This window comes from Garra rufa, chromosome 10 (assembly GCF_049309525.1).
Source record: "Garra rufa chromosome 10, GarRuf1.0, whole genome shotgun sequence".
Taxonomy (NCBI): Eukaryota; Metazoa; Chordata; class Actinopteri; order Cypriniformes; family Cyprinidae; genus Garra; species Garra rufa.
The window spans coordinates 8,851,794-8,871,272 of NC_133370.1; the positions used below are offsets into that span (position 1 = coordinate 8,851,794).

The 19,479-nt window shown below is 36.6% G+C and overlaps 1 protein-coding gene across 1 annotated transcript; it reads left to right on the top strand.

The window, feature by feature from the left end:
• Window positions 1-7,037: 7,037 nt before the first annotated feature.
• On the top strand, window positions 7,038-9,579 carry LOC141343510 (G-protein coupled receptor 55-like). Its single transcript, XM_073848074.1, has 2 exons — window positions 7,038-7,114; window positions 8,463-9,579. The coding sequence occupies exons 1-2, from the start codon at window positions 7,112-7,114 to the stop codon at window positions 9,339-9,341; spliced, it is 882 nt and encodes a 293-aa protein (XP_073704175.1). The 5' UTR covers window positions 7,038-7,111; the 3' UTR covers window positions 9,342-9,579.
• Window positions 9,580-19,479: the final 9,900 nt, after the last annotated feature.

Below are 19,479 nucleotides of genomic sequence, written 5' to 3' on the forward strand. Positions count from 1 at the left end.
AGATAATCAGATAGATCGACAGACAGACACATTCCGGTGTCGGGTCAAATCAGATCAATCTTGCATCCTGTGTTTGCAAAATTCATATTTGGGAAAACAAAGTAAAACTTGTTCAACAGGCAGTCAAAAAAATGATATGCTTTTTCATAAACTAGTAATTTGTTTTGGGTGATGAGTAAACATAATGAACAGCAATTAATATTCACAGCTTCATCTGCACAATGTGAGAATGTAATGTGAGAAGTCATGATAAGATATCTTTTGCAAAATGCTACAAACAGCTTAAAATACACGTGCCAGTTCCTCAAAAATAGCATGTAGAAACCAGCAGATTAGATGCAAAGAAACACAAAAATACACACTAAATGACACACCCATGTAAAAAGGAACCTGTAGAGGAAGAGATGGGTCTGAAAAAACTCCCTGTGCAAGACTACAAATGCTTATCGTACAAACCCGTCCGGGGCCGTAGCTGATGTCTTTATATGCGTCTGAAATCCTTTTTTATGGAGCTTCAGTATTTATTAAAGTAAAAGAATACAAGATAGATCTACCCGAAGGAACCAAGAATCACAACAAGAGATACAGAAGAATTTGATTTGGTTGTCAACACAAGAACAACAACATTAAAGAGAAACAAAACACCACATATTATAAACAATAAAATGCTATGACAAGAGGATGTTTTAAACAGAACAGTGTAGGAGGTATGAGACGTTAATCTTTTGGAAAGAAGGCTAATTTCTTTTCTTCTTATGCACACCAAGGAACATTTATATGATTAAAAATAGTCTGATAACAGGGTATATGCAGGAATCCTAAAGGTAATTTCAATACCTTTTTAAGACTTTTTAAAGACCTTCTCAGAATATTTTAAGACCTCATCGCCACTTCAAGTTCTAATCAGTATCAAACCTTTAACTTAATAAACAGTTGTTAATAAACAGTTGTAGTTAATTATACTACAGGGCCGTTGAATGCCGTCTGATTGGCTGGCGAACGTTCTAGAGGTGTGCATTATTTTCAGGGAAACGCACGGCGAACGTAGTTCCAGGCTGCTTTTGACCGCAGTACATGTCTATATCACTTCGCCACACGATTTCAGTTATTTCAAAGGTCCTTATGTAACGGAGGCCAGCTAGTAGATGCTGTGCAGGTAAACCTCACTCCCCGATCTCAAGAGACGCACTAGCGACAGACGCTAGAGGTTGCAGCCTTTAGCCTCCTTGTTAGTGCGTCCGCCTCCCGTGCCGGAGACCCGGGTTTGAGATCAGCTTGGAGCGGGTGCGGTTGGACCCGTGTGTGAGGGGTTACATTGGTGCCGTGACCCGGATGGGAGTGAGGTTTAGGGGGGTGAATGTAACACTTACAGACCACTAACAGCAAAATAACCAAAACCCACAATGACACTGGCCAAACTAATAAATACAGTAAATAACAGGATAAAAACGACGGATTATGTCCATGTTTTTTCCCACAATATTGCATTTTATTATGTACGGAAAGCACAAACTCTATTTCTCTCGCTCTCTCTCACTGACGGACGCACATACATAATGTTGTTAGCGCTGCTCTGGCGATTAACAACTTAAAAACTACATGACAGTTGTCACAAGCGAGGTAACAACGATGCTGCCAGTCACCTTTCAGAGACACACAGACTTGAGAGAGGTAATAATGCACTTAATCTCTCTCCCTCTCTCTTTCTGTCGGTCTATCTAAACTTCATTATTAACTGCATTAGTTTGCTATCAACGGCTCAAGCGTCGTTACTAGTTCTAAAACGACGTTTTGGAACTAGCAACGAAGCTGTTGGATGAGCTGCGTAAGAAATTAATCCTACTCACAATAGTGTTTTAAGGATAAAAACCGGGCGAATGTCTTGAAATATATCATTTGATCGATGTCTTGAGGTAACTGTAGTATAAGCGGAATAATTGACTTCAGTCCATAGAATTCTACGAAAATAATGCACACCACCTCGGGTACCACCTCGACTGCCCGTCGTCAATTATTCCTTACATAAATCAATGGAGAACAACCATGCAAGAGTCCTCAGATAAGCTCGGAAGCTTCACGGTTGTTTTCAGCGACAGGCTTCAGACACTGTTTAAACTCATCTTTCTCCAACCAGGAGTACGCAAACTTACATTTTCCCATTTTGTCGTCTGTTTCGCTACATGTGGAGAGCGTCACATCACCTTCCCGCGTTTGTCGCAAATTATGTGACATCACCCGGACGCGCCCCGGCCCGAACCAATCGCGTGGATCGAGCACGCCGAGGTTAATATTAGGAGGAAAATAAATATATTTATGCTTTTTTGGAGTCAAGCACTTTGGACAACGCTTGAACAAAATTTAAAGGTGCAATGTGTAATATTTAAGATGATCTCTAGACAGAAATGCAACATAGTTTACATAACTATGTTTTCAGGGGTGTATATAGACCTTACTTAATGAACCATTATGTTTTTATTACCTTAGAATTATCAGTTTATATCTACATACACTGCGGGTCCCCTCACATGGAAGTCGCCGTATTGTTTCTACAGTAGCCCTAAACGGACTAACTGCTCTACAGATCGCGTTTCATCACTGTTGTTCTAGCGGAGAAATAAAACATGAACAAGTAACTGTAATATTCACAATAACATTGTTTTATTGAATTATTAAAGGAGAACTCCAGTGTGATATTGACCTAAAGTGTATTGAATCATGATACCGAGTGTGAACGTACCTTGCATATCTCATCTCGGTTTGTGTCCAGCAGTCCGAAATCTGGGGTCAGTTAGCCGATGCTCACAACAGGTTGTCAATGAGAGTGAATCGGGCATCGGAGAAGCCATGTAAATAAATCACTGTTTTACGCCATTTACGAGGCAAAAAGTAGAGACATTGAGAACTCAGAAAAAGCACCGGTAGTTTATTTACAAGTAGATTTATACAGACATTTTCCACCAGGAACAGACCGGTCGCCGCCATCTTAAATTTAGTCACGATAAGTCGAGTGTCGAGCACGAAGGAAACTACAACCTGATAAGTTGATAACCTGATAAATTCCTTGGTGCTCGACACTCGACTTATCGTGACTAAGTTCAAGATGCCGGCGACCGGATTTTCTCTTCCAGGTACTGTCTGTATAAATCTTCTTGTAAATAAACTACCGGTGCTTTTTCTGAGTTCTCAATGTCTCGTTTTAAATGTCAGGGCCCTTGGAAGTCTACCAATGAAGTGTGGAGCTACTTTGTGCCTCGTAAATGGCGTAAAACAGTGATTTATTTACATGGCTACTTCGATGCCCTATTGATTCTCATTGACAACCTGTTGTGAGCATCGGCTAAGTGACCCCAGATTTCGGACTGCTGGACACAAACCGAGATGAGATATGCAAGGTACGTTCACACTCGGTATCATGATTCAATACACTTTAGGTCAAAATCACACCGGAGCTCTCCTTTAAGTAAATATAATTCCTTAATTTACGTTTTAAAAGAAACCTCATTACTCTTTGCTGTCTAAAACGACGACATCTTAATCCCGTGTGGGCCACCGTAGCTTCTGTAAAGGGAGGGGTGAGCGGTGGACGGGAGCCGTTGGTTGCAATTCACAACCTCACCACTAGATGCCGCAAAAATATACACACTGCACCTTTAAGACCTCGTAAAAACACGATTAAGACTTTTTAATACCTTTTAAGGGCCTTAGTTTTCTCATAATTGATTTATCAACTTTTAATACTTTTTAAGACCCCGCGGACACCCTGTATAAATATGATAATGATAAGTAAATAGAGAAATATCGCTGGATTAGTACCAGGAAGAGTCAAAAAATAACAACAGAAAAGCTAAACCATCTTGAGCTGGACTCTGCAATTCAAACAATTGAAGACAACTATATTTCTGAATTGCTGACAATCAGGCGGACTGTGTAACAGACAGACATGATGGACAAACATATAGATAGATAGATAGACAGACAGACAGACAGAAAGATAGATAGACAGACAGACAGACAGACAGACAGACAGATAGAGACAGAAAGAGACAGATAGAGAGACAGAAAGACAGACAGACAGAAAGATAGACAGACAGACAGACATACAGACATACAGACAGACAGACAGACAGACAGACAGAGAGACAGATAGACAGACAAAGAGAAAGACAGATAGACAGATAGATAGATAGACAGATAGACAGATAGATAGATAGATAGATAGATAGATAGACAGACAGACAGACAGACAGACAGACAGACAGACAGACAGACAGACAGACAGACAGACAGACAGACAGACAGACAGACAGACAGACAGACAGATAGATAGATAGATAGATAGATAGATAGATAGATAGACAGACAGATAGATAGATAGATAGACAGAAAGACAGAAAGACAGACAGACAGAAAGATAGACAGACAGACAGACAGACAGACAGACAGATAGATAGATAGATAGATAGATAGATAGATAGATAGATAGATAGATAGATAGATAGATAGATAGATAGATAGATAGATGGATAGAAAAAAGCCAAGTACCAAGACCTGGTCGACGAAGCCACTTTAAAGGGGTGGCATGCAATAGCTACCCCATTGAAGTCGGGTGCCGCGGGTTCCCAGCAAAATCGGTGCGCTACTTCCTCCAGAAGTTGGGCCTGGAGCCGAAACATCTGAAGAAAGCCACCAGAGGCATAGCTGCAGCAGCCGAGTCCAGCTCAAGATGGCTGTGGCTGAAGAGAGCCCACAGTTGGAATCCTTCTGCAGGTGAAGGCTAGGTAGTCTTCATGGCCCCACTCAGGCGAGGTGTTCAGGTTAAGGGGCGAAACACCTGAGACCCTGAGATCCCTGCTGATGATGTGGAAGGGTTCCAACAATGTGGATGCTCCAAGGAATACCATCTTGGAAGAAGATCTGCATCACCATAGTAAGTAGTTCCTACAGTGGCAGAAGCAGCTTGTGGCAAAGCATCTTTGATGTTTATTTCACCCCAGGAAGAGTCAAAAAATAACAACAGAAAAGCTAAACCATAAAAAAAGGCTTTGGTGGGTCAATAAATTTAAATTCCAGCTGGGTGTAAAATTAATGCATTTATTAATTATTAGTCTAGTAAATGCCTCAAAAAGCTGTAAAGTTTGACTGAATATTTTGTTTGATTTAATATAGACAGGTTTACATACCTGATTCTCCTTCAGAAGTGTTCGGCTGACCTACTTATGTTGTTGTTCCATCAAGGAAAAAATATGTCGTTCAGTACAGACCATTCCTGAAAGAGAGAAATCGGTCATCCATTTTCACCTTCTTTCAAATCACAGACACCCTAGACTCTGACCTTAGACTGTGTTGTAATTATTGGCCACTCCCCCCCCTCCCCCCCACAGTTTTCTAAAGATGCGAAGAAAAGCAATTTTGGGCTAGAATAAAGAGAGTGGTTTGGAAAAACACTGTTGTGATTCACTACATTCAAACTAGAATGTGGCACACGGACAAATAAAGAAAGACCAGAGAGAGAGAGAGAGAGAGAGAGAGAGAAAGACCAGAGAAAGAACCAATTTACAGTAGAAAAGAAAGACACAAAGTTGCACTGTGTTTGAGGTTGATGTTAATAAACCTTACTGTCATTCTTCATCCAGCCAGCAGGTGCCAGTGTCCTGATTTTGTTATTTTAACATCACTGAGATCCTGTTACAGTTTTGATTAATATTTAGAATGTAGTTTTAATTTTATATTTTCTATTTTTACTATAATTTCAGTTAAAGTTTTATTATTTTTATAGTGTGCTTTAGTCATTTTTTATAAATCTGTCTAAATAGATTTTAAATTTTTATTTCAGTTTTAGTTGGACTCATTTAGCTTGGACCTAACAACCAGCTAGCTGTGTACACTCTGCACACCCTTACAACCACAAAAATCAAAACATCATGGTTTTTAAATAAGCACGCACTACTAATTTTTTTTTCCATATATGCACAGTTGAAGTCAAAAGTTTACATACATCTTGCAGAATCTGCAAAATGGTAATTGTTTTACCAAAATAGGAGGGATCATACAAACTGCATTATGTTATTTTTTTATTTACTATAGACCTAAATAAGATATTTTACATTAAAAGACATTTACACATAGTCCACAAGAGAAAATAATAGTTGAATTTATAAAAATGACTCCATTCAAAAGTTGATTCTTAATACCGTGTTGTTATCTGAATGGTTTTTCAGCTTTTTTGTGTATTTGAACATTCACTGATGCTTCAGAAGGAAACAAAATGCTTTAAGAGCTAGGGGGTGAAAACTTTTGTAATTTGAAGATTTAAATTAAACTTTAAACTTCAATTTTGTCTTCTGGGAAACGAAAGTATCTTCTGTAGCTTCTGAAGGGTAGTACTAAATGAAAAAAAAAAAGATATTTAGGCAAAATAGGAAAATATACATTCTGTTCAAAAGTTTTCACCCCTGGCTCTTAAAGCATCGCGTTTCCTTCTTAAGCATTAGTGAGCGTTTGAACCTTCTGTAATAGTTGCATATGATTCCCTTAGTTGTCCTCAGTTTGAAAAGATGGATGTCAGAATCATACAGTCATTGTTGTGAAGGGTTCAAATGTACAAAAACGCTGAAAAACCAAATAATTTGTGGGACCTGAAGGATTTTTCTGAACAAACAAGGGACTCATGAACAACTATCCCTATACAAAAACAACCAAACAAAAAACACACAGCTGTGGATCATTCAGGTAACAAAACAGTATTAAGAATCAAGCGTATGTAAACTTTTGAACAGGGTCATTTTTATCAATTCAACTATTATTTTCTTACTATAATGCATTTTTTTTTTCAGTAAACATTATAACATTAACATCTATATTTATGGCACACCGTATAAGTATTGCATTTAACCAACTGGAAATCACCTTCAGTGTCAAAAGTTCAATCAGAATCCCCAACATCCATCATCTGACGTCATTCACTATCAGCAGAGGAAAGACGTGCTGTCAGGTCATGCAACAGACAGCCTAGCAATTTCAGTTCTTTAAAACACAGCGCTTGTCACACCATCAAGGCCAGCACTGCTGACAGACTTGCTGACTTTTCTGAGAGAAGAACAAGCTATAAATCATGGTGAGTTGTTCTTGTTGTCAATCAGGGAAACATGACTGGAAGTAAAACGTAAGAAAGACAAATTATTTAAGTAGCAGTCAAGCCTGTTTTATTAACGTGACAACTAATGGTTTTTAAGCAAATGAGTTTAAATGCAAGGGATTATGGAAGAGTTTACAGACGTCATTGTGATTAACTTCACCGTAATTATTAAAAACATCAAGCTGATATTATTTTAATAACATGTTATTCATATTCATGGTGTCATTTTTTTATGTAGCACCTTTAGAAACAAAATGCATAAATACTTAAATACTAAAATCATAGATTCTCTACAAATGTAATATTTGTAATCATCAAATAATAATCAAATAAGCATACAGACTGTAACAGGAATATACCGGCACTTTGTATTATTATAAATGTCAGAGCATTAAAACCATACATTTTACATGGTATGATTTTGTATTTAAAGCTTTAAAACTAAATTTTACTTAAACCTAAACTGCATTACCTAATAATATAAAACTATTTAATGTCACAACATTATATAACTAACAACTTAAGCATGAAAATCAACATCATTCATTACCAACCCATTGCTTGATAACCTTGCCTAGAACCACAAAATGTTACACTTCCTCTCCTCATCTACGCATTTAAAGATACATGACTGATTTCAAACCACAGTGTGTTTTGTTTTTTCAGCAAGCTGCATGTTTCACATGCTTATCTGCACGTACATCTACACATACGGTTAAAGATAGTTCAGTGGCTTAAAATGTGCAAAAACTTTGCCACAAACAAATAATGTATCATTATCTTGGCATTAGATAACAAAAATATAGGTATTTATTCTGCACAAAGCACATGTTCCGAGGCAAATAGTTGAACAAAAAGAAGTGTTCTTTAAATGATCAAAGTATAGATACTCTGTCGTAAATGTATGTGTACATTTCCTGTTTGTGAAAAGTCAGTGGAACTTGCTCATTAATATGATGAAATACAACCCACTTCTACCTCCATGAGAACAGACTTCGTACAGCCACCAGATACCATGACAACTAAAAAGATACTCATCAAATTAGCTCTGAGAAAAGACCCTGCAGCACTTGTTTGATGCTTGCTTTGATATTTTGTTATCTAATTAAAAAATGAAAAAAGATAACAGCAAAAAGCGATGTTAATTCTGAAAAACAGGCTATCCTGCAGCATTTGAGCTATGCATTTGAATATTTTGCATGCACGTAATGATGACATTCGGATATTTTAAGCACGGTTTAAGTGCTCAAAACTTTTGCGATGTCTTCAAAAGTGTGAAACCTCTGCAAGCAGCTTTCTTACCACTAACTCTTTGGCTTTTGTCTAGTTTAACTGCAGTCCAGAGAGGAACCACACAGATGCAGTGATCAGTCTGTTTGAACGTGTGGCCTACACACCTGTCTTCATAGTGGGCCTTACCTTCAACATCACGGCTCTGTGTATATTCTGTCGCCTCAGGCGCTGGACCGACACGCACATCTACATGTTCAATCTACTGGCTGCTGATTTCCTAGCAATTATTTTCCTACCTTTCAAGATATTGGACGCCTTTTGCAAAATAGATCCGAGCGCATTGTGTACAGTCCTGCTGTGCACCCAATACTTCAACATGTACTGCAGCGTCTTCACCATTACTGCAATCAGCATTCACCGATTTATAGCCGTCAGGTTTCCATTTCTGACCAAAGCACTGGTCTCTAAAAGTAAGACGATTGCGATTTCAGCGTGCTTCTTCATCTGGACAATCATAGCGGTGATCTGTATTATTTACCATGAAGACCTTCACAAAGACAAATTAAGGTCCTGCTATGACCGAAAACTGAGAGAAAAGCTCCAAAAACAATTCTTCTTGCTTTTAGAGATTTTAGGGTATCTCATTCCAGTGCTCATCGTCATAATTTGCTCCACACAAACAATCTACATCCTGGTCAGATCCTTTCGGCATGTCCAAGGCAGGGATAGAGTGGAAAGGAAAAACATTGCTGCTCTTATCACCGCGAACATGTTTACATTCATACTTTGCTTCACGCCTGTTCATATTGGTCTTTTGTTGCAATATTTAACAACAGAGGATTCAGGCGAAGACTTTGTGCATGTGTTTCTTGATGTTTCGGAGTGGATTGCTATTACCAACTGCTGTCTGGATTCTATTGGGTATTACTTTCTGCTGAAAAAAGTTAATAAAAGAGACAATAATTCCAACTGAATGTTAAAAGTTAGCTGAAGTAGATTCTGTTGATCTAGATTAGATTGATGCAGCTCTGTCATATGAACACAATAAAGGCTGCTCTACAGAAGATAACATTGGTGTTACCATGGTTATAAGATTTACTATTTATTATGATGCATGATGATGATTCAAAATTTTAATACTATAGTACATGAATAAGGTAATCGCACAAGCCCTGCTGGCAGAATGGTGGGCCTTTATATAAAAGTACCATGGTACCACCAGGAGTATGTTACTGTTTTTAACTGTTACTTTCAGAAAAAAAAAAATGTTTTTGTATGTAATAAATTTCAATAAAATGTCTAAATGATTATCTACTGGACTTTTTTGTTCCAATAATTATTTTCATGATGAAGAAGAAAAGTAATATGTCTGAACGAATCCCATAAGACCTTCGTTCATCTTCGGAGCACAAATGAAGACATTTTTGAAATTTTTCAAGAGCTTTCTGACCCTCCATAGACAGCAAAGGTCCTACCACGTTCAAGGCACTGAAAAGTAGTAAGGATGCCAATAAAATAGTCCTTGTGATATCAGTGGTTCAACCATATTTTTATGACGCTACCAGAATACCTTTTGTGCACAAAGAAAACAAAAACACAACAAAAATACAACTATGTGCAACATACATTCGCTGCTCCTTGTTTATGGGCAGAGGAACGCGCATACATGCATTGTGGTACAGTCATTTGTTTTCTTTGGGCACAAAAAGTATTCTCGTATTTTATTGTCCTAACTATGTTTCTGTGCCTTGACCGTGGTAGGCCCCTTGCTGTCTACGGAGCATCAGAAGGCTCTTGATTTCATCAGAAATATCTTCATTTGTGTTCTAAACATGAACAAAGGTCTTACAGGTTTTGAACGACATGAAGCGGGTGAGTAATTAATCACAGAATTTTATTTTTTGGGTGAATTATTCCTTTAACACTTTGCGATGCTTCTATCCCATGCATTTTTTATTTAAGCAACAGTGTTATATAGTAGGCTGATAGTAATAAATCACATAGAGGGTTTACAGCAGCATGGATTGCATGGTTAATGTACTACTGAATACGCTGTTCTGCTGATTTGTGCTGTCTAAACCACGGGAAAAAAAAACACGTGGACGCTGTTAAATCATATAGAGAAGGACTTAGTAAGCAGGAAACGGCGCAATATTTTGACAAACTAAAGTTAATAGGTGGTAAAGATACGTACGGGCAGTATTAATTAAGATATTATCCTAATATTTCACCTACCTGACCGGAAGTGATAAGAACAAACACAAATGTTGCAAGATTCTTGCCCTGGAAATCCCCCGGTTCAGTTTGATCAACCACAAACACGGTCAGACAGTTTTGTTTTTGTACTTTTCTCCTTGATTTGTTATAACTTTTGGCAGTCTGTAGTACTCCAAATGTTTTTCCTGGTCTGACTGACTACTACAGCCCAAAACATGACAATAACTGACCATTTTCAGCAGCAATAATAAGCAACATTTCCGAGTTTCGTTCGGTTCAGTGGTATTGTTTACATTCATTGCCGCCATGGCTGCTTGATAACGTGACGTGAAAACCCCTTATAACTTATACATATTTTAATTTATATATTTTATTATTTATAGTATTTGTTATTATTAATATAATTTTAATGTATTTATTTAGTACACAATTATTAATAATTAATCATATAACTAGTAGGCCTATATTTTAATGTATACATTTTTGTTTTATTATTCTTTTTTTATATTTTTAATGTATTTATTTTATTAAATAAAAATATTTAAATTATGAATATAGTACACACGTGTCAATAATACATGATATCTAAATAAATAAATAACGAACGAAGAAAATTAAATAAAATTCAATCAGATTTTTACAGAGTCCGTCCCCCATTCAGCAGGCCTTCAGCTCTAAGTAGTTTGCATGAGATGTCATGTAATGTTAAACTGCCCTCTCGTGGTCATCTGGTGTATTTGTCACATGCGTTGTCTCTGCAGTCTCGTGCACATACAGTAGACGGCAAACGCATTTGGCACGTGGCAGCATGTATAGCAACTCTTTATTATGACAGGAACTGAAAATTGCTAGTATTAAATACCTCATCAGGTCTAGAGAATACCAATAACATCATCCATATTATTAGTAGGCTACTTTGTTTTTGTCAAGCTATCACAGCAATACAATATATTGTATTTTGTTTAGCCTATACAGTATATAGCCTAGTACAACCATTACATGAAGTACCTTCAAAAAAGTATTTATCAATATACGTGGTAGCCTATTACTCTCTAATGCTATTTTAGGCAGAGTTTGCCACCACTTTAGATCTGTCTCTCTCATGTTGAGAAAAAATGTTGCAAGTTGTTTTGACGTTTTCCCCATTTTATCATAATTGCGGTGTTTTAAAAGATAATGGATTGAGTAATTACAAACAAACTACACATTAGATTGTACATGCAATGTAACGTTTCTGGAGCAAACTTAGGCTACACCTTTGACTTTTTTATTTTTAAACTCCACTAACAAGGACTCGAATGAGTCAAATTAAACCACATTGATGCTAAATGCCTGATGTAATTGATATGTTGATGTGTCTAATTAACTTCCAAGCAATGATCCTTCAGAACAACATCACTCTAGTCTTCAGATTTCACAGATGTTGCTATGGTGATATGGCTCTCCATAGCAACAGAGGGATGCTGTGTGAAATTTCAATGTGGGTTTAGTGAAACGCCATCTACTGGACGGTGCCGTGCAAATTAAGAAATCGTGTGTAGAAAATATTAGTTATATAAGCTGTTGTAATACTCGGATATTCACATTTTTGAATAACAAAAGATGGCTAACAAACAGTTAAAAGTAGCCAGTACCAGTGAGGGGCTGAAAGATGTTTGCAGTACATAATGACATCAAAAAGTAATCATAGCCTACATTATATATCTTTGATACCACATTTACTGTATCAGACAAACAAACTAACAGCACAAAGCATTTTTAAATGCAATCAAATCCATGGCTAATACTTACTAGTGTTTGTGCTGTTGTTTTCCCGCCAAAATGATGTCACCTCCTGGAGGATGATGCCATTGAGGGACTTTTTTTGTTTGAACAAAAGAAAGTAATAATATGGAATGTCCTAATAATCCTAAAATCTTATTTACAATTAAAACAATCTCTCAGTAAAATTATTTAAAATTTGTTCGTATTAAATTAATGGTGCATTAATAAAATAACTACAAAAGTACCATGATATGTAGGCCTATAATTAGAATTATTTTTAAAAATTATTTTTAAAAATATTTTTAAAATTTACTAGTTTTATAATTTACTAAAATTTTTGTCATGTTGTAATGTGTATATATATATATATATATATATATATATATATATATATATATATATATATATATATATATATATATAGCAATACTTTTGCAATATGTTTACATTTTTGGATTTAGATTTTTGGATTTAGAAATACATGTTGCAATGTATTTCTAAATTTAAAAATGTAAAAATTATTGCAAAATTATTGTAATATATATATATATATGTATATGATATATATATATATGACCCTGGACCACAAAACCAGTCATAAGGTAAAATTTTACAAAACTGAGATATATACATCATATGAAAGCTCAATAAATAAGCTTTCTATTGATATATGGTTTGTTAGGATAGGACAATATTTGGCCGAGATACATCTATTGGAAAATCTGGAATCTAAGGGTGCAAAAAAATCAAAATACTGAGAAAATCACCTTTAAAGTTGTCCAAATTAAGTTCTTAACAATGCATATTACAAATCAAAAATTACATTTTGATAGGTTTACAGTAGGAATTTTACAAAAAATCTTCATGGAACATGATCTTTACTTAATATCCTAATGATTTTTGACATAAAAGAAAAATCAATAATTTTGACCCATACAATGTATTTTTGGCTATTGCTACAAACATACCCCAGCGACTTAAGACTGGTTTTGTGGTCCAGGGTCACATATATAGCAATAATTTTGCAATCATTTTCAATCAAAAAAAATGTTTGATTTAGAAACACATTGCAACATGACAAAAATCTTCTCAAACTAATAAAATTATTTTTTTTAAATCTTATGTTCAATTGATTCTGACATTGTGCAGATACGTACGAGCATTAATGACGATTAATGCTCGTATGCAATGCAATTGAACAGATATGATCTTCATCTTTTGAAATGATCAATTACATTTTTTATTTAAATTGAGACAAACATAATGAGGACAATGAAATTTTATTTAATTTTGCATGGCATACTAGTATGTACTACTTTGTTTAAACAAATATTAATATAGGCTCTTTTTTTATTCAAATCTTATTTTTAAAAGGTAATTCATTATATTGTAACCTTCCGCTGGTAAAAAAAATAATCTCTAATGTATGCTAAGGTTAGTAGCTAACCTATACAGGTCTTGTGTCCAATAATAGTCTGTTTTATAATTAACAATATAATATCTCAGGCAACTGGCACCTTAACTCTAGAGATCCTTACTGGAAAATGAGAGCACACTAAGAAAAAAAGGTACAAAAGCTGTCACTGGGTTTGTATATTTCAAAAGGTACTACTATTATGTATATTTTAGGTACAAATATGCAACTTTAGGATACTAAAATGCACCATTTAGGGGTAAATAAGGTATAAAGGTGTACTTTTTGAAACAGTCTTAGAATGTGGATCATTCTTAGAATCATATCTTTAAAGGATAACTATTGCCAAAATGCAACCTGGGCTGTTTTTTTTTTTTTTTACTGTAAACGAGACAAACATATATCTAAAAGCAAGGGTCACCAAACTTGATACTGGAGGGCCGGTGTCCTGCAGAGTTTAGCTCCAACTTGCCTCAACACAGCTGCCTGGAAGTGTCAAGTATACCTATTAAGACCTTGATTAGCTGGTTCAGGTGTGTTTGATTAGGGTTGGATCTAAACTCTGTAGGGACACCGGCCCTCCAGGACCGAGTGTGGTGACCCCTGTCTAAAAGCATAATTACGACAAACGAGCCGTTTTTGAGATTTCGTTTTGTTCTCAATGGCCGTTGAATGGGAATACTAGGGGCATAAATTTGAGCGCATCAAAATCGATATTTTTACAACACTAAGTAGGCTTGACACACCATGAAACTTTGCTCGAAGTATCGCCTGGGTCTCTACACATGAACTCGAGCATTGAGAACATTGTTTGTGTACACAGAGTTTACTAAAAAGAAAGTTTTTGAACAACTCACTTACACTGTTTGAGTTTCCGCTCGCAGCCGTCTTGCCAGTCAAGAAGTGTCGATCTCCGAATGCGAGGATGGATAGCTCCTAAAGCATATTTCCATATAAATGCACGGCTAATTCATTGTTTTGTCGCAAGTGAAAAACAATATTAACCTTCTAGTTGTAGAAATAGCCTCATATAAGCCTAATATTTCGTCCTATGGAGTCCATTCATTCGCATTCGGAGATCGACACTTCTTGACTGGCAAGACGGCCGCGAGCGGAAACTCAAACAGTGAAAGTGAGTTGTGAGAACAATGTTCTCAATGCTCGAGTTCATGTGTAGAGACCCAGGCGATACTTCGAGCAAAGTTTCATGGTGTGTCGAGCATTCTTAGTGTTGTAGAAATATCGATTTTGATGCACTCAAATTTATGCCCTTAGTACTCCCATTCACCGGCCACTGAAAACAAAACGAAATCACGGTCAATCTCAAAAACGGCTTGTTTGTTGTAATTATGCTTTTAGATATATGTTTGTCTCGTTTACAGTAAAAAAAACAGCCCAGGTTGCATTTTGGCAATAGTTATCCTTTAACACAGATGACACAATTAACAGAGACAAAGGTCAAACAATCAAATGTGTTTATTAGAATGATAAAATCTCCATGTTGCTTTACGCTTGAAAATAAGTGTGTGCTCCAGTACTGAGTTGTGTGTTTGTGTGTGAAACTGCGTGTGTATGTGTGTACTTCTATACATGTGAGATTATTTAAAAACCAACAAACGAACAAAACAATTTTCACTGGACACCACCCCTGGACTTCTATACACAGGGACATTACATCATGGCCAGCGGAGGGGTGGAAATCAGGATTTGAGCTATGTACAGAGCAGCTGAGTCTAGGTAAACAACTCAACATAACACTGATTCAGTCTTACACACAGCCATTTGTGTCTGTGTTGCCATATACACTTTCCTACAAAATGCCAGAGACAAAGAATCCTGCTTTATCATTTGCAAAGTCTGCGACATCCAATAAATGTGATAATCTCTGGAACAAAAAGCTAATGAAACAGTGGAAAAAGTCAAACATACATTATTGACCTTGATTATTGTACAATATTGTGCTTGTTGCAGCATGAACGAAGATAAAAACACTGGGTTATGACAGCAAGTGCTTATGGGAAAAATTATGTGAATACATTCACAGCACATTCAACACTTCCCTTTGAAAATAATAGACTGGAATGAACACAAATAGCACTGCGTGAAAAAGTCAATGTCACTCAGAATCACTGAGCAGTGGCATAAAAACACCAGAAATCATTAGAACAAAAGGAAAATTTTGTGAAGCGCAAAACCGTGGACATTTGAAGCCATTTTAATTTACAACAATGGGCTTCATTCTAGAAAGAAAATTAGCTTTAGGCACTGAATTTTCATGTGTGGACACGTATCTTTTCACTCAAGGCAGTTGTGTGTGTGTTTCTTAAGATCTGAAAGAAATTTATGAGCTGAAAGAAAATGCAAGCAATGTTTTACTATGTTGCTATATGGTTGCTTACTACTCCAAATGTTCTATTTCAGAAGAAAAACATTTGTTTTATCATCCACCAGGCACAAAACTAAACTAAGCCAACCTCAATAAGCCGCTCAATTTGAGGTATCAACCGCATAAATACCGTGCGACAAGTCACACTTTGAAGAAACACTTGTTTTGGCGTCTTCATAGCTTATTAGCAAATTTAGCAATTCCATTTTCTGTTGGCAAACACTTGTGAAGATGAATATGGCACAGTTTCTTTTGAAGATTGTGAATTTGAACACTGGAAAACTTAGCTTGAATGTGAAAGTTTCTTCACATATGGTTAACGCGTTAGCATATAGCGCATTTGCTACTTCCTCCATTTGATTACTTGCTTTAGCATCCTTGACCTACAGGTAAGCGGCTATATCCTTGCATTTCCTGCCTACCGGAATGTATTTCCTGCATTCTGGATCCTATTTCCAGCGTGGTGTATCTTCAATGCTGAAAAGAGGAGACATGAATACATAGACACAGTAATTTAAACACATAAACACACAGCGCAATCAACCATGACTCTCCTTTCAGCTGGATTTATGAGCTAATCAATGTTCAACCGACCGTAGCACACAACTGCAGGAGTGTGTGTGTTTTCTGAGAGCATCGGCAATGGCGTGTACGTGTTCTCTAGGATCGAGGACTATGCTTAAGTGATGCGTGTAGCACGTGCTTTTAATAAGAGGCATCTTGCAGGTGCATGGGAACCATTATTAAGTGCATTCCTGTGTATTCAAGTGTGTGTGGCAACTCATCTAATCAGACATCTGCTTTCAGTATCTCACAGACTGATGCTATTAGACATTTAATAACGAAGCTAGCCTGTGCGGAGATGGACAGTTGAGTGCCGGTCATGCAGAAAGAGGAAGCTGGTGAGAAAGAGGATCTTTTCTGAATCCTAGAGAGCCAACTAGAGTGCAAACCAAAACTAACTTGAGACTTTTTAGACAGCAACTGTATTAACAGTGCCTAAGGAGACTCCTTAAAGGAGTAGTTCACTTCCAGAACAAGAATTTACAGATAATTTTCTCACCCCCTTGTAATCCAAGATGTTCATGCCTGACTTTTTTTCAGTCTTGAGAAAAACATTTCAGCATATCTCTCCATATAATGCTGCCCATAAGTTTGAATTTCCAAAATGAAGTTTAAATGCTGCTTCAAAAGGCTCTAAACGACCCCAGCCGAGGAAGAAGGGTCTTATTTAGCAAACCAATCGGTCATTTTCGTAAACAAATTGACAATTTATATACTTTTTAACCTTAAACGCTTGTCTTGTCTATGTCTGCATGAACTCTGGTTCAACTCTAGTGTCAAAAAACTCGTTTTCTTCCCCAACTTCAAAATCATCCTTCATCGCTGCAGAAGTACTGACCCATTGTTTACAAAGTGAACATGCAAAGAAGATCAAACTCTTTACAAAAAAAAGGTAAAACAGCAATGTAGGGCGATTTTGAAGATGAAGAAGAAAACGCATTTGTGCGTCGCAGAGACGAGACATGATGAGCATTTGAGGTTAAAAAGTATATAAATTGTCAATTTGTTTCAAAAATGACCAATCGTTTCATTAGATAAGACCATTTTTCCTCGGCTGGGGTCATTTAGAGCCATTTGAAGCTACATTTAAACTGTATTTTTAAAGTTCAAACTAGGGGGCACCATTGAAGTCCACTATATGGAGATAATTCCTGAAATGTTTTCCTCAAGAAACATAATTTCTTTACAACTGAAGATAGAAAGACATGAACATCTTGAATGACAAAGGGGTGAGTAAATTATCTGTAAATTTTTGTTCTGGAAGTGAACTAATCCTTTAAAATTAAGTTAATTCCAATAGTCTGATGATGGCATGTTGTTTCGCTAACTTTAATAAGATCAAAAATAGTATATTTTACATTTGATTACTTAATTTGAAATAAGATTGAACTTAGTTACCTTTCCAACTGTTGTGCGCCACTAAGTTCATTGTCAGGGAATGCATAAATTGATATACCGTAATTGCAATGCAAGTCACTTTGGATAAAAGTGTCTGCCAAATGCATAAATGCAAACTCTGTCTCGCATCTTGAATGAAACTTGCTTGCTTTAGAATCTGCTAAGTAGGCAGCTCTCTAGGCTTTGGAACAGAGCCAAAAAGTGTTTCTGTGTACATTTGATTATGACACCATTTTAGTTTTCTGACCTTTGATAAGGTTAAAAGGACGTCCATGATTAAAAACCAATGCAAATAAGGAGGCAAATGTATTAAGATGGATATGACCAGCAAAATAATTGGTTACTTCACAGACAAACACGTACCCAATAACAGAACTGGCTTCAAGTCACATGACATCGCAACTTTGTAGTCCTTTCAGTTCTCGCATTGTAATTCCTCTTCTCATTTGCTCTCCTTCAGAGTCCAGGAGAAACAAAAGTCGAAACAGCATCTTTAAGAAGAAGAGTCCAAAGGTCCTCAAGACAGAGTCTTTCTCGGTCTCTAATTGTGTCTTTTTAGAAAACAGCGGGTGTATTTACCCCAGTTCTGTGTTCCATGTTACATTTTACATATTGTGTAAAAAATCCACTGTACAAAAAAGAAAGAAACGAAAGGAAAAGACAAAAAAGGTTCTGAATCCAGCATGTTCAGAAGTTTTCAGAGAGCTTTCTTTCTCCGATAAAACTCACAGAGCTACACAGAACAGAAATTCATGTGGTTGAGGCCATGAAACTCATCCGACCAAAGTTTTCTCTCTCTCTCTGTCTCTCTCCCTCTCTTGTGAATTCAAGGCTGAGGTAATACTGAGGTAAAGGCCTCAGCTCACTCGACAGAGACACAAAGTCAAAAACTCAAAAGATTTCCAAGCACACAACGGAAAAATCTTGTATTTTCTTTTCAAGTACATTTTGGTCAAAGCGATGCATCAGAGCAAATGGCGTACTACAAACCTTGCAAAGTGAACTGTGAGAAGGGCTCTGCCCACATGTACTGATGTCACACACAAGCGTTTATAATGAAAAAAAGTGTTGCTGTTATGGGTAATATGGCCTCCTCTCTAATTTGGTTCTCATTTTTTCCATTTAATAAGCTGAAACAGGTTCAATTCATCCTTCTATGAATCAGTGTTGTACTACCTGGATTTGGCATATGGACTCTGACTTGAACAAGCTGGTTTCAAATAGGCAAAGAAAATATGCATTTGGACTTGAATCTAAGCCTGATCTTGTCCAGACCCGAGTACTACAACACTGCTATGTATGTTATGGAAATAATTTGATGGGCTACAAGAAGTTCGACTTTTTCAAACCAATCAGAGTAATCACTCT